The following is a 16,157-nucleotide window of genomic DNA, read 5'->3' as shown; positions in this document are numbered from 1 at the left end:
ACCCGCCAAGCTTCTCCCTCACTCCCACTCTGAGGCTGTTTGGGCGTAAGCTCACTTATCTAGCCTCAAGTCCTCGTCCCGCCCCTCGGCGTGGAGGTGAGGATGGTGCAGCCTCCGCCCTAGAGGAGCGGTTTCTCTGCTCACCATCTTCCGCAGTGCCCTGTGTAACTGAGTCTCTAAGAAAGAGAAATGGGGCTCACCATCTTCTTCTTATTCAGCACTTAAATGTACCTTTTCCAATCAGAAGGCGGGTTGAATACTTAAGATATGAAAGGCAGTGTTCATTGCACCTCTTTATAAAGTTACTTCAGACAGTTCTTACTGTCTTTTAACACCAAGTTCTTACTCCGCTATCCGGTAGGGCAATGCAATGCAATTGGAGGGTAGGGGGAAGGAATCTTCCATCTAAAACCTTGCAAATCACTTCCTCCTGCCTATTTCCTAAACTTTTATCTTCCAGTTTCCTTGGACAAAGAGCTTTTCCACCTCCTTATTGCTTTTTGGTGATTTCCTGAAGAAGAGACTGTCTTTACTATTTTAAAATGGAATGTTCAGGGAACTCCCTGGTGGTCCAGAGGTTAGGACTCTGTGCTCTCACTGCTGAGGCCCCGACTGCAGTTCTTGGTCTGGGAACTAAGAGGCTGCAAGCCATAAGGTAGAGCAGCCAAAAAAAAAAAAAAAAAAAAAGAATGTTGAAAAGAAATAAAATGGAAGTTTCACTCCCATATTTCTTCTCATTAAACTTTAAAATGTTTTATAATGAAACATTTAAGACATACAAAAATGTACAATATTTCACATTTGCTAGAATGCAAACTCCATAAAGGCAGGAGCTTTTGTTTGTTCTTTAACTTCAGTGTCTAGAGCAGTGCATGGTACACAGTAGGCACTAAATAAATAGTTACTATTTATTGTGTGAATTAACAAATACATGGGCACTTACGCAAGTTTAAGAAAAACCAGTACAATACTCTTGAAGCCCCCTCGCCACCTCTCATGTTACAACCCTTTCCCAAAGAGATATTCAATCTCCTGAATTTGGTGTTTATTATTCCTGAGCATTTCTACTATGTATGTGTACATCCTTAAGCAAACCATAGTATTTTTTTTTGCAAGCTTTGACATTATATCATTGTTATCACTGCAGATATTCTTCAACTCCTTTTTTTACTCGACCTTGTTTTTAGCTTCATCCATTGATACTTATTATTTTTCATTTCTGTATGTTATCTCACAGTATGAAAATAATTCACTTTTCCAATGGCTTGCCATTACAGTGCTATGAATATTCTTGTATATAATTCCTGGTGTTTACATGTGTTTCTCTAGGGTATATTCCTAGGAGTGAAATTGGGGGCTCATAGGATTTTATAGACTAAATATTTCCAAATTATCTCCAATGCAGTTGTTCTAGTTTACACTTACATCAATGGGGCATTTGGTTTCCAATTGTTCCATATCACCATGGAAAGATTTTTTTTTAATAGATGTGAAAGTGTTTTGACTTGCAGGCCTCTTTTACTATGTTTCCATTTTGGTGGTTATATTTCTTATTCTGTGGATGCCTTATTTACCCATTTTCCTTTTTCTTATTGTATAATGCTTTAAAATATTCTGATACTGATCCTTAGTCCATTACGAGCAGTTATAAATATATGTATCTATGTATTTTTTGAGCTATTTAATTTGTTGCAGATGTTATATTTCACTCATAAATGTCTTATGATTCTCTTTAGAACAAGGACATTCTCCTACACAACCACAATAATTTATCACACCCACAAAATTTAACATTTACATAATCCTATTACCTAATATGAATATAGTCCATAATAATGCTTATAACTGTTTTTACCTCTTAAATCCATGACCCAATCGAGGTTCTTACAGTCTACTTAGCTATTTAGCTCTCATTTCTCTAGTCTCCTTTAGTTTAGAATAGTTTCTCCATTTTTTTCTTCTTTTGTGATATGAATATTTTTGAAGAGGAATCATTGCTTTGTGAATATTTTTCCCTCAATTTTGATGTACCTGATAATTTTTCTCATCAGTAGATTGAGGTCAAACCTTTCTGGCAGGACTATGACATGGATGATATATTTTCTCAGTAGCTGACATGAGGTTTTTAGATGTCAGTTTGTTCTATTGTTGGTTTATCAGAATTAACTTGCAAAGTTATACCAAAAAACCCTACCAAGATTTTAATTGGAATTGATTTCTATTTAGAGATTAATTACATTTATTAGATTTATTCCTAGGTACCTTATATATTCTGTGCCATCTAAGTATTTTTTATTTAAAGATTTGTTTTTATGATAAATGGTATCTTTTTAAAAATTCCATTTTCTAGCTATTTGTTACTAGGGATTATTTATTACTGATATTATTTCCAGCAGTTCCTTTTTATGTGCTAAGTATATTACACTCACATTGTTCAAAAGTTAAGAGATACATAATGACATACACTGAATGTCTTCCTCTAACCCTGAAGGTAGCCATCCAGTTCTTTCCCAGAGGCAACCAATATAAGTAATTTCTTACTTACTCTCCTGGAACTATTTTATATAGATACCGTAATTGTGTGCTTGTATTTATATACATGGTATGTTACCATTAAATAAATGTCAGGGCTACTAACAGAAATAAAACCCAGAGAGAGGGCCTAGTGTAGGAAGGTTGGTTTCATTTTATAATTTGATGTTTGTAATGACTATAAAACTTGCCAAACACTCCAGAAAAAGCAAATGATTTAATGGAAAATTGCAAAATACATGACAGCCATTGCTGTTCAGTATACTTTGCTACAATGATTCCATGTGCTTAGGAAATGGAAACAGGGCTCTTTAAAAACAGCAGATCACAGTTCTTCCTTGTGAAGCCCTTCACTCTTTCAGTGCATATAAAACGTCATCCTGGCTGACGTTGAGCCGCACACGAAGGAGCAGGTCATTCCTGCTGGGCTCCACAAGGAGGAGGCGGCAGGAGCCTAGATGAGAGCACACCGCCATGGTCTCTGACATGGTGGGGTACGGGAGACCCTCCATCCTGCACAGTGCCACGTGTTGAGTGTATACCTAGAAACAAAAAACAAACCTGAGGTCAGCTGCCAGAAGGTAGTCCTGGGTCTGTATCCAATCATTATTTCTTCTTTTGGGACAATGAGACACTTCTTTTCCAGGACACTCAGTACCCCAGAAGGCATCAAGGGTGCCCCACTGGGGCACAAACACAGGGGCAGAATGTAGTACTGGCCTCGGAATCAGACAACAGCAGGTCTGAACCCTGGTTCTGCCAATTACCTAAATAAGAAACCCGAGCCAGTTATTTCACTTTTTGAGCTTCAGTTTTATCTATTAAATATACTACAATATCCCTCATGAGTTAATAGATATAATATGCTTAGTAACTGTCACAGTTATACAAACAGTCCTCATCTCCAGGGGCTGAGTGTTCCTACTGAGACTGTCATAATTCAAGTCAAATTTTGCTGTAAGGGCATTTTCCTTGGCAGAAACAGTGAGCAGGTGCCAAGGCATGTCCCTTGGAAAAGCTCAAAGGCCTAGAGAGAATACAGGTCACTCTCTGCAGAAGAGCGGTCTCAGGCTTTACAAAAACAAAAACGGGCAAAACATGACTAGCGACTAAATGTTTAAAAAAAGAATTTAGGGGCTTCCCTGGTGGTGCAGTGGTTGAGAGTCCGCCTGCCGATGCAGGGGGCACGGGTTCGTGCCCCGGTCCGGAAAGATCCCACATGCCGCGGAGCAGCTAGGCCCGTGAGCCATGGCCGCTGAGCCTGCGCGTCCGGAGCCTGTGCTCCTCAACGGGAGAGGCCACAACAGTGAGAGGCCCGCGTACCGCAAAAAAAAAAAAAAAAGAATTTAAAGAAGAAAAGCTTAAAGGAAATAAACAGCTGGAAGGAAAATGTTTTCCTGACATCTCTATTTGTCTAAAACATACTCATACACACAGATATACAAACTCCCAGGTATATACTTAAACACCTTTAATAAACCACTAAGGCCCAAGCCCTAATGATTCCTTTTACTTGATATAGTTGAACTTATTCTCAGAGTGTTTGGATTTATCTTTGTGATTTTTTTTAAACATCTTTATTGGAGTATAACTGCTTTACAATGGTGTGTTAGTTTCTGCTTTATAACAAAGTGAATCAGCTATACATATACATATATCCCCATATCTCCTCCTTCTTGCGTCTCCCTCCCACCCTCCCTATCCCACCCCTCTAGGTGGTCACAAAGCACCAAGCTGCTCTCCCTGTGCTATGCAGCTGCTTCCCACTAGCTATCTGTTTTACATTTGGTAGTGTATATATGTCAATGCTACTCTCTCACTTCGTCCCAGCTTACCCTTCCCCTCCCCGTGTCCTCAGGTCCATTCTCTACTTCTGCGTATTTATTCCTGTCCATTTGTTTTTTTTTAGATTCCATGTATATGTGTTAGCATACGGTATTTATTTTTGTCTTTCTGACTTACTTCACTCTGTATGACAGACTCTAGGTCCATCCACCTCACTACAAATAACTCAATTTCATTTCTTTATATGGCTGAGTAATATTCCATTATATGTATATGCCACATCTTCTTTATCCATTTGTCTGTCGATGGACACTTAGGTTGCTTCCATGTCCTGGATATTGTAAATGCAGCTGCAATGAACATTGTGGTACATGACTGTTTTTGAATTATGGTTTTCTCAGGGTATATGCCCAGTAGTGGGATTGCTGGGTCGTATGGTAATTCTATTTTTAGCTTTTTTTTTTTTTTTTTTTTTTGCGGTACGCGGGCCTCTCACTGTTGTGGCCTCTCCCGTTGCAGAGCACAGGCGCCACCAGGGAAGCCTCTTATTTATAGCTTTTTAAGGAACCCCCATACTGTTCTCCATAGTGGCTGTATCAATTTACATTCCCACCAAGAGTGCAAGAGGGCTCCCTTTTCTCCACACCCTCTCCAGCATTTATTGTTTATAGATTTTTTGATGATGGCCATTCTGACTGGTGTGAGGTGATACCTCATTGTAGTTTTGATTTGCATTTCTCTAATGATTAGTGATGTTAAGCGTTCTTTCATGTGTTTGTTGGCAATCTGTATATCTTCTTTGGAGAAATGTCTGTTTAGGTCTTCTGCCCATGTTTGGATTGGGTTGTTTGTTTTTGTGATATTGAGCTGCATGAGCTGCTTGTAAATTTCGGAGATTAATCCTTTGTCAGGTGCTTCACATGCAAATATTTTCTCCCATTCTGAGGGTTGTCTTTTCGTCTTGTATATGGTTTCCTTTGCTGTGCAAAAGCTTTTAAGTTTCATTAGGTCCTATTTGTTTATTTTTGTTTTTATTTCCATTTCTCTAGGAGGTGGGTCAAAAAGGATCTTGCTGTGATTTATGTCAGAGTGTTCTGCCTATGTTTTCCTCTAAGAGTTTTACAGTGTCTGGCCTTATATTTAGGTCTCTAATCCATTTTGAGTTTATTTTTGTATATGGTGTTAGGGAGTATTCTAATTTCATTCTTTTACACGTAGCTGTCCAGTTTTGCCAGCACCACTTATTAAAGAGGCTGTCTTTTCTCCGTCATATATTCTTGCCTCCTTTATCAAAAATAAGGTGACCATAGGTGCGTGGGTTTATCTCTGGGCTTTCTATCCTTTCCACTGATCTATATTTCTGTTTTTATGCCAGTACTGTACTGTCTTGATTACTGTAGCTTTGTAGTATAGTCTGAAGTCTGGGAGCCTGATTCCTCCAGCTCCGTTTTTATTTTTCAAGATTGCTTAGGCTATTCGGGGTCTTTTGTGTTTCCATACAGATTGTGAAATTTTTTGTCCTAGTTCTGTGAAAAATGCCAGTGGTAGTTTGATAGGGATTGCACTGAATCTGTAGATTGCTTTGGGTAGTACAGTCATTTTCACAATGTTGATTCTTCCAATTCAAGAACATGGTATATCTCTCCTTCTGTTTGTATCATCTTTAATTTCTTTCATCAGTGTCTTATAGTTTTCTGCATACATGTCTTTTGTCTCCTAAGGTAGGTTTATTCCTAGGTATTTTATTCTTTTTGTTGCAATGGTAAATGGGAGTGTTTCCTTAATTTCTCTTTCAGATTTTTCATCATTAGTGTATAGGAATGCAAGATATTTCTGTGCATTAATTTTGTATCCTGCTACTTTACCAAATTCATTGATTAGCTCTAGCAGTTTTCTGGTAGCATCTTTAGGATTCTCTATGTATAGTATGATGTCATCTGCAAACAGTGACAGCTTTACTTCTTTTCTGATTTAGATTCCTTTTATTTCTTTTTCGTCTTGGATTGCTGTGGCTAAAACTTCCAAAACTATGTTGAATAACAGTGGTGAGAGTGGGCAACCTTGTCTTTTTCCTGATCTTAGTGGAAATGGTTTCAGTTTTTCACCATTAAGAACAATGTTGGCTGTGGGTTTGTCATATATAGCCTTTATTAAGTTCAGGTTAAGTTCCCTCTTGCCTACTTTCTAGAGGGTTTCTATCATAAACAGGTGTTGAATTTTGTCAAAAGCTTTTTCTGCATCTATTGAGATGATCATATGGTTTTTCTCCTTCAATTTGTTAATATGGTTTATTACATTGATTGAGTTGCATATATTGAAGAATCCTTGCATTCCTGGGATAAGCCCCACTTGATCAGGGTACATGATACTTTTAATGTGCTGTTGTATTCTGTTTGCTAGTATTTTGTTGAGGATTTTTACATCTATGTTCATCAGTGATATTGGTCTGTAGTTTTCTTTCTTTGTGACATCTTTGTCTGGATTTGGTATCAGGGTGATGGTTGTGATTTGTTTTTAAACAAGGCTTGTTCTGAAAGCTTTGCCCCATACTACACCATAAGCTGTATCAGGGCAGCAACTTTTGTCTTGCTCATCTTTGAATCTCCCACTCCCAGAAAAGTATCTGGCACATAGTAAAGCCTCAATCTAATATGCAGAAACCATTTGCTAATGGTCTCTCCTCATGCAACTCAATTAAATATCACATAAAAATAGGTGCTGGTCTGATATTCTTTAGCATAATCAGGTTGGCACAAAATAGAGACAGACTATTACACAGTGGTTAAAATTCCCACATATTATATTTTAAAGGCACCAGACCAAAACAGGATTTTTTAAAAAGTAGATCAATCACCTGTTGAAATGTTGCTTCCTCCAGTCCTGATCGACGGAACTCTGCAAGGATGGCTCTCAGGAAGCTCTGTTCCAGAACGGAGGAATTCCTTAAAGAAAATGAGGAGATGTGAATTCTCCTAAGTGGCTGTACCACCAACCCAAGGAAAGTCAAATAAAACTTCTCTGTGTCTTTAGAGAAGAGAGAGAAAAAAACTTGGGACTATTTCCTCCTATATTCCTATATGATTTGGCAAGGATTTCCCTTCCCCTCAAAGTCTCAAAATGATATGAAAAATAACACTTTGGAAGTAAGGGAACACAGCAACTATATTGGACATGTACCAGCACCCCCATTTCATGGTTGAGTGTATCATTCAATGTGAGAGAAGTAGCTACTTCCTTCTTCTTGTTTCCACAGCACTTTACTTCATAAACACCTATAGTGTAACTCAATACATGGTAATTATTCTCCTATTATACTAGGATTACATTTCTGTCTCTTTGACTAGACTATGCCTCTTAAGAAAAGGGACAGCACTGTCAGTAAATGCAGGTTGTATGAGTAAAAGCTTTGAAAGGGAAGCATGCTTCCATGGCCCTCTCCAGTGGTCTTCCAAGGGAGGTTCAGGGTCAGGAAGCAGAAGCGTCTTACTTGATGGCAGTGATGTATGACGATGAAAACATCTCCTCTACTGCTTCCAGCAAGTGGGCTGTAGTGACCAGGCCAGGGGAGTCGGGCTTCTGGCAGGAGAACTCACAAATCTCTGTGGCACGCCTACAAATGTCCAGGCAGCGTCGTGCATCTCCAGAGAGGGCTGCTACCTACAAGAGGGAACATTTTATTCCTCGAGATCCCCTTGCCGTCTCAACCCAGAAGAAAAACCAACTGATTCTGTGTTCAGATAAAAAGGAAGGGCAGGGCTGGGAATGGACTTAAGCATGAAATTAAGTACTTGGCCCTGGCTGGGAAACTGGTGGGAGCTCAGATATAAATTATTATACCGTCTGGGACTTTTCCCCCAAGTCCACACCACACCTCTGTCTTGGCCTTACAGATAATTCCAGAATGGAAGAGACAGAAATTCTCAACTTTATTTAATATTAGAAAAATGAAGAAATCTAAAAGAAGAGACCTTTGGCCCAAGATCATTACTGAACCATCTGGAGACACAAGGGTCTTGTTCCTTGCATGAAGAGAAAAAGCCAAGAGGCTGAGGTGGAGCCTATTTTGGAGATAAAGCCACGGTCTGGGGCTTCCCTGGTGGCGCAGTGGTTGAGAGTCCGCCTGCCGATGCAGGAGACACGGGTTCGTGCCCCGGTCCGGGAAGATCCCACATGCTGCGGAGCGGCTAGGCCCGTGAGCCATGGCCGCTGAGCCTGCGCGTCCGGAGCCTGTGCTCCACAATGGGAGAGGCCACAACAGTGAGAGGCCTGCGTACCGGGGAAAAAAAAAAAAAAAGCCACAGCCTGAGCCTCCCTCACAGCATGTAATGAATTTTGGAAACTACCTGGTCAATGGCTAAATGAACCAGAATCAAGAGGGAAGGAAGCCATGAAGCTGGAGGACCCAGAGCAATCTGTGGTTAGATGAATTAGACCAACCCCCCAGGCCAATGGCTCTGCTTTTGTGCCTGCCTTCCTTTCCATGTGCACAGAGGCTGGGCTCCCTTTACGGGGAATCCTATACTCTCTCTCCAAGATGACATAGGAGGGCTCTTGCATTTTAAATTTAACTGCGGGAACTCCTGGAGTCACCATTGCCTGCAAGGATTTCTGTTTGTATATTCCCAGTGCTTGCCAGCAACCCCATCATTCGCCTGACAACCATCGCAGGCGATGACATCCTGCCTGATAGCGTCCCAAAGTAACTATTTTCTTCCAATTATAAAACATTAAGTTTAAAAAAGCAAAGCGTATAGGCATACACATACATGCATGCGCAGGCATACACACACCAAAAACTAAGACATTAAAAGGAGTCATTTCTGGGAAGTGGGATTATAGGAGATTTTATTTTTTTATTTTTTGACTCTTTTTTCAATTGGGGTATAGTTGCTTTACAATGTTGTGTTAGTTTCTGCTGTACAACGAAGTGAATACATGTATACATATATTCCCTCCCTCTTGGACCTCCCTCCCCCGCCATCCCACCCATCTAGGTCATCACAGAGCACCAAGCTGAGCTTCCTGCGCTATACAGCAGGTTCCCACTAGCTATCTGTTTTACACATGGTAGTGTATTTATGTCAATCCCAGTCTCCCAGTTCATCCCATCCTCCCCACCCCACCCCTCCCCCGTGTCCACATGTCCGCTCTGTACATCTGCATCTCTATTCCTGCCCTGCAAATAGGTTCATCTGTACCATTTTTCTAGGTTCCACATATATGCGTTAATATACAATATTTGTTTTTCTCTTTCTGACTTCACTCAGTATGACAGACAGGATTATAGGAGTTTTTAAATGTTTTGTGTCTATTTCTGTTTTCAGAATTCAAATATAAGACATTCAAAACAAAAATCACTTTTCCAATAACCCAAGACGGAAACATGAGCACCAGCGTACATTATTCCCTCCTTCTAATCTCCCATATTCAGCTGGTGAGGATGTCCTGGGGATGTTTCCGCCCTATCACTCCTTTCCTCTGTGTGAAGCAGCACCATACAGTGGTTAATAGCAGGGACTCAAGGGCTGCTCAGAGGCCTAGAATCAAAGTGGACAGGTGACCCTGGAAGACTAGAAAACACCCAAAGCACTTCCCACTCTGAGGGTACCTGTGAACCTTGGCGACCGTAAGCACTCTTTCTGACTGCTTCTGGGGTGAGGGAGACAAAAGAAAAAGCTGGGGCCACCCAACATGGAATCTAAGAAAAGACCTTGCATAAACTTGGGACCCAACCTCCAGTATGAGGGTGAGTGAAAGACTTATCATGCAGAAGGGATGGCAAGAAAAATGGCCTGTTGTGACCTTGGCGTTAGGTGGGTGTAGGGTGACAAAAACTCACCGAGTCTTTGCAACCACAAGCCCTCACATGGATTTGTACCCCAAATTTATGTTCTCCTAAAAACCTCAAGTAGAGAATTTTGTTTAAAAATGGTCCCAGTTGGTAGTGCCCCTCAGTAACTGACAGAAGCACAAACCAACTAAATGAATTCAACTTCAGCCCAGGCCTCAATCAACTCTCAGATAAAGCTCTTAAGAAACATGAGTATACAGTTAAAAAAAAAAAAAAAAATCAAGACACAAAACACAAGGAAACAAGGCCATACAGACATGTGAATCAGCAATCAACAGAAGTAAACCTACAAAGACTTCAGATATCGTAAGATAAACAATATAGGTATGTTTCTATGTTAAGAAATAAAAGAGAGGTTTGAAATTACAGGCAAGAGTTTTGGGTAAAAGCAGCAGCCAAGTTTGAAGTCTTCTGAAACCTTATTTAAAGACCAAAAGAACCCTAAATAAGAAAAGGAAGCAACTCGAGAGCAGTAAACAATATAATTCTGAAAGTTGGAAAGAAGTGGCAGGGTACTGGTTAACCTAGCAGACTGAGAAAGCCCATTCCTCAGCCCGCAGTGAGGAATCCAAGAACAAACCTAAGTTACACTAAAAATCTTCAAAATGCTCAGGAGTTAGTGATACTGGAACTGGAGGTAAAGGGGGAAGTTTGGCTAAAATAAAGAGGACTGGTTGAAAGTTAAGAAATGGATGCCCTAGATCAGGAGTCGGCAAACTATGGCCTACCACATGTTTTTGTAAATAAAGTTTTATTGTAACACAGCTATGTGCATTTGTTTACATATTATATAATACATGGCTGCTTTCACTACGCAAAGGCAGAGTTGAATAGTGGTGACAGACCATTATGGCCCAGAAAGCCTAAAACATTTACTACTGGCCCTTCACAGAAAGTTTGCTGACCCTTGCCCTAGACCTCTCCCCCATTTCATGCTGTTGGTGAACATCAGGGCCACTGAGGGAGGGTTTAGGGCTCTGTGAGAAAATTTTGTGCCTTGGTAATTTGTGCTGTTTCCATAAAACTCTTTGCCCCAGAGATTATCCCTCTTATGTACCATGGCAGGAGACCAGAAATTTACTCTCAAGCAAGGATAAACAAAAAAGTCTCTGGACAAGTAACACTAGGTATTGTTGCAGAGGAGGGGATGTCCCTTACTAAATATAGATGGTTACTATTTGCATGCTGAATTTGAAGACTTCCACCCTCCCTGACTCCAGCCCACCTCCCCTGATCCTAGAACACTGCCCTGCAGGCAGGACAGGGGAAGCCTACTCTTTGAAATCTGACTATCCCAGAAAATATGGGAATAAACTAAAGATATTGAAATTGGCCCAATCAGATTACCCCTCAGCGAAGCTCTCGATGAACAAGCCCCACTTATATACTCAGAGCTCCCAATCAGCTCTGTAATCTCCACCCTTAGACATCAGCGGACCACAATGGCAGCTGGGGAAAGTCTAACGATGCAGGATAGAGACCAAAACCAACAGACAAAGCATCTTAGAGGAAAAGGGAGAAAACAACCTCAAATAAGTAGGACGGTATATAAAAGGACCATTCAGAGGAAAAAAAAGAACTTTTAGAAATTGCATGATTGCAGAGGTGGAAAACTCTACCAACAGAAGGGTTAGATAGTAACTTTGAGGATCTCTCTCCTAGAAAGCAAAGCTTGGAGATAAACACCATATCTCGCTCACCTCTGACCCTAATACTTAATATAGTACCCAGCTTTGAACAGGTGTTACAGACGTGTGTTGCTGCTATAGGCATTCAGAGTTCACATCGTTTCCAGTAAGAAACTAGAAATACGTTTATAACTTTTTAAGTGCTGAAATACTGTGGATGTGTGGTGTCTTTCATTCAGCTCAAGGTGGACATTTAACCTGAGTTGTTCCTCAGCAGCCTCGGAGAAGTCTTAATGGAATCTCAATTGGCATTCTCCCAGTAAGCCTGGAGGGGGTAGGCATCCCACACTTCATATCTACCATGGAACATGCACCCTGCTAGGTACATTACAGACATGGTCTCATTTAATTCTCACAATGACCCTATGAGATAACTATTATTATTCCCATTTTTCAGAGAAGAAAACTGAAGCCCAGGAAGTTTTGAAGTAACTTTTCTGTAACCTTCCACATGCTTATTAAAGTATTAGAGCCAGAATTCAAACCAGGTTTGTCTACCTCACTCACTACGTTGCCCTTTTGATTATACAAAGCTCCCTGAATCAATTAATCTTCACTTGTATATAAGCCCACCATACTCAGAGCCTTCTAATTAGTTATACAATAAGAAGGTTAAGGAATTTTTCAGAATTTTGTTTCTATGTTTTGGTATTTGTTTTTACAGGACTTCCTAATTTTTTCTTCATCTCCAGAGCACCCAGCATAGGGCCTCACATGGGCAGGTACTCAGCAAAAACTGTCGGTGTGACTAGGAGCTCCCCAAAGGCGACTTACCTTCCTGGCTACCAACTGGATGGCATCATCCTCAAAGGCCTTTAAATGTTTGAGTCGGGACACCAGGATCTGTTGCAGTTGGCTGTGAGTATAGGGCTGGAAGGACATCCTGGTTAGACCCTGGGGAGTCAAGATGACAGAGGAACAAGTTCATGGATTTCCCACTCCAATAGTCCTGGTGGAAAGCCACCTGCAAGTCCCCAAACCTGATTTCCAAGTCCCATGTAACAATTTACACATTTCATCCCAGGACTACCACTGCTTCCAGCTCCTTTTGTTACTGACAATGGCCTGTGGGATCCTGTAGGGCAGTAGCTCTCGACTGTTTTTTCATTTAGCTTAAAAGAATCTTCTATTCTACTGGAATCATTTACAAGTAGATCTGAGCAGAGGTGCTCTCGTCAGAGTGGGTGGGACGATCTTCACCTCTACAACATGCACCAGCTTGGCTCCCGGTGTCACTCCTGCTGAACCACAAGGTCCACAAGGGCAGAGACTGTGTCTGCCCCATTCACAGCCATACTCTGTGCATCTAACACTGCCTGACAAGGGTAAGCACTTAAGTATTTTTTTAAATAATTAAACCTTTAGGGTTCTGTGCAGTTTAAGAGTGCAGAGGTAGCAGAACACCAAGAAGATAGGTTTGCAGAAAGCCATGCAATGGTGACATATTTAATTCCAACTTAGTAATTATAAGAATTTCAGAAATCACATTTCTTACTTTTCCTATTTATTTTAGATTCCTATGTTTTCATTTTTGGAGAAACCCTTGGCCCAGCTTATGGGTCTGTAAGAACAGCTTGAGAAGGGCCCTACCAGTCGGCTGGACACCCGGTTCATCATGATGCGCTCTGGCAGATCCATGGTGTTGGCAATGGTCAGGACCACAAGCCGGGCCTCCTTGTGAGTGGGCCAGTCAAAGAGATTGTACATTACGTCTTGTTTCTGAGTCCACAGAAGGTCGAGCTGCCAGGAGATGGAGAGAGACGCAGGGTCAACCACAGAGATGGAGCCGGGGCCCCAGAGGGAAGCCTGTTACCACTGCTTTAGCTTCAGGTGCTCTCAGGTCACACCACCAGCAAGGACATCAATGGACACATGCCTCTCACCACCAGAGAATGGGCCAAAGTGAAGGAAGAAGGGAGCCAGGACTTGCCGCCCGCCCAGTATTTGCTCCCGGAACATTGCAATCAAGTGCCACGCCACTTCCTCTCCAGTCCTTCCGTGGGCACCTCCTTACCTCATCCACAAGCAGCACAGTGGTTTCCTGAGAGGACCCTCGAGTGCGGAATCGCTTAGCCAGCAGTTCTGCGGCATGGTGAGCTGTTGCCCTGTGACCCGTCAGCTTCTGCATTGCGGTGGGGCGGGGTGGGTGGGGGAATGTGTGGTGAACTGTAAGGACTTTACTCCCCTGGGCTTAAAGTTAAATCTGCATATAGAGGAAGCTATTCAGCCTGAGGACTTCAGTATCCTACCCTCTGCCCTCCACTGGAAGGAGAAGAGAAGGCAGCAAGAGACAATAGTGTTTGAAATGCAAATGAGCCGCAGGCTGGCCCCAGAAGCCCCTTCAAAATCATTAGGGTATGACTCTGTAACTGGACGTTGCTTGTTCCAAGATAACGGCTAATGAATGAAAAAGTGAGATGCAAACTTTGGCCCACCTCTGACCCCTTTTCCGGTTTGCCACAATGCCCGCTGTGTACAAATGGTTTTCACCATGTTGGTAAGTACTAGCTTCCAGAAATTCCTATCCAGCTCCTAGACTTCAAGGTCCTTGAGGGTAGGAATTCTGCCTTCCTTGTCCTTGCTACCTCTACACAAAGGACAATGCTTGGCAAGTTGTGAACATGTAATATGCACAAAATTAAGTAAACCTTTCCCTTTTCATGTGCCACCCAGAAACTGTATTTTCCAAAAAGCCCAAACAGGGGAATCCCTGGCAGTCCAGTGGCTGAGACTCCGTGCTTTCACTGCCGAGGGCCTGGGTTTAATCCCTGGTCGGGGAACTAGGATTCTGCAAGCCGTGGGGCCAAAAAAACCCAAAGACCAAAAGACAAACCAAAGAAACCAAAACAAAAAGCCCAAACACCGTTGCTCACCTGCAAGATTTGCACATAGACTTGGTGGGGCTCTGTCAGCTTCATGCCATTGACCTCAATGTATTGAAAGGGAGGAACATCATTTGCTTGGGATGCCTGCTGCAGGCAGCGTATCACCTCGTGTACAGTGGCAGTCTTCCCTGTCCCAGGGACCCCGGAGATGTACATGCACCTGGGGCAAGAAGAGAAGACCCCGGGCTAGGTCTGTGGAGCTGCCTGACACTATCATCAGTTATGAATGAGTATGAGAATGTGTGCTGAAGGAAGGACAGAGGCCCCTGAAATGTGGAGGTGGGAGCAGTAAGGACCATCCGTGGAAGCTGATCAGAGCAGGACCTGTTTATATAGAACGATTCATTCTATAAGCAATGCTGTATGCCAAGTGCCCACCCAAAAAAGGCCAGTGTCATTTTCTCTGTAAGACAGAATTCTATAGAATTACTTTGACAACAAAAACTGCTTCAGAAGCTTAGGCTTCAGCAATGGCCTTGCCTGTTCTGACACCAGGGAAAGACCGCTTGGGTGAACTACAGCACCTGAGGTGGTACGCTAGCAGGGCCTTCTGCCCTGAGCATCCTGCTTCCTCAACATGACTCACCCTCCAGTATGGTCAAGGAGTTTGCTTTCCACAAAGTTGTATATGTCCTGGAATTCCTGTTCCCGACAGGGAAGAGATGCAGGTACAGCAGAAACATGCAGCCTAAAGTTGGTGGTAAATGAGAGAAAAGGAGGACTTTAGAAGCATTTTACTATCTACTCAATAATAAATGGAAAAGATTTATCTATAGTTTCTATTTGAAACCTTAATCTCACATCCAAGGGAATGCCTTCATTCTTAAACTTCTTCATTTGGCCTTTCTCTACCCAGACAAATCACCCAACTCAGTGCTTCTAACTAAGAGTACATATCACCTGGGGAGGTTCCTCAAATCACATGGGTGGACCTCATCCCACATGAGATTCTGATTCAGCTGATTTCTGGCAGGATCTAGGCTTATGTATTTTGAAAAAGTCCCCACGCAGTTCTAAAGGGTACCGCAACTGAGAAGCAGTGTCCTGACTCATCACCTTCCAACCCTGAGAAAGTGGTGGCAGTGGACTGCAGACTCCTCCCAGAGCCTGTCCACAGTAGCTCACCCAGACACTGCTTGAGGTTTCTTCTTTCTAGACACACACGTTCATCTTACTCTCTACCTTTATTATGTACACCAATGACTACAAAGCACTCCCAGCTCATCTGAATGAAAGCAGGGGCCCCCGAGCGGCGTCACCTCAGCCGGGCCTCCTCCAGCACATTGGCGGGCTCCTGGGCAGCCAGGTTTCGGCTGCGGATCCGGGGAGTGGCGTGACGTGGTGTTCTGGGCTCGGGCTGTATTCAAAAGACAGAACATTTAGATAATCAACAAGGACCTACTGCAGAGTAAAGGG

The 16,157-nt window shown here is 42.3% G+C and overlaps 1 protein-coding gene across 4 annotated transcripts in view; it reads right to left on the bottom strand.

Moving 5' to 3' along the window:
* Positions 1 to 2,666: 2,666 nt before the first annotated feature.
* Positions 2,667 to 16,157, bottom strand: part of ORC1 (origin recognition complex subunit 1) — a 34,182-nt gene continuing 20,691 nt past the window's right edge. For 3 of the 4 annotated variants that reach the window (XM_027108539.1, XM_027108537.1, XM_027108538.1), the window contains exons 11-19: positions 16,001 to 16,098; positions 15,328 to 15,429; positions 14,730 to 14,901; positions 13,871 to 13,978; positions 13,447 to 13,596; positions 12,631 to 12,750; positions 7,805 to 7,974; positions 7,172 to 7,259; positions 2,667 to 3,074 (exon numbers count right to left, since the gene is read on the bottom strand). In XM_027108539.1, coding sequence (XP_026964340.1) covers positions 2,883 to 3,074; positions 7,172 to 7,259; positions 7,805 to 7,974; positions 12,631 to 12,750; positions 13,447 to 13,596; positions 13,871 to 13,978; positions 14,730 to 14,901; positions 15,328 to 15,429; positions 16,001 to 16,098 — 1,200 coding nt within the window. In that variant the 3' untranslated portion in view covers positions 2,667 to 2,882. The remainder of the gene's footprint in view (positions 3,075 to 7,171; positions 7,260 to 7,804; positions 7,975 to 12,630; positions 12,751 to 13,446; positions 13,597 to 13,870; positions 13,979 to 14,729; positions 14,902 to 15,327; positions 15,430 to 16,000; positions 16,099 to 16,157) is intronic. The other variant, XM_027108541.1, reaches the window with a different exon arrangement.

This window comes from Aethalodelphis obliquidens, unplaced genomic scaffold, assembly GCF_003676395.1.
Source record: "Aethalodelphis obliquidens isolate GAN/ISIS:26980383/991018 unplaced genomic scaffold, ASM367639v1 scaffold9, whole genome shotgun sequence".
Lineage (NCBI taxonomy): Eukaryota > Metazoa > Chordata > Mammalia > Artiodactyla > Delphinidae > Aethalodelphis > Aethalodelphis obliquidens.
Note: the sequence above shows the minus strand (reverse complement) of the source record. Positions and strands in the feature narration are given on the sequence as shown.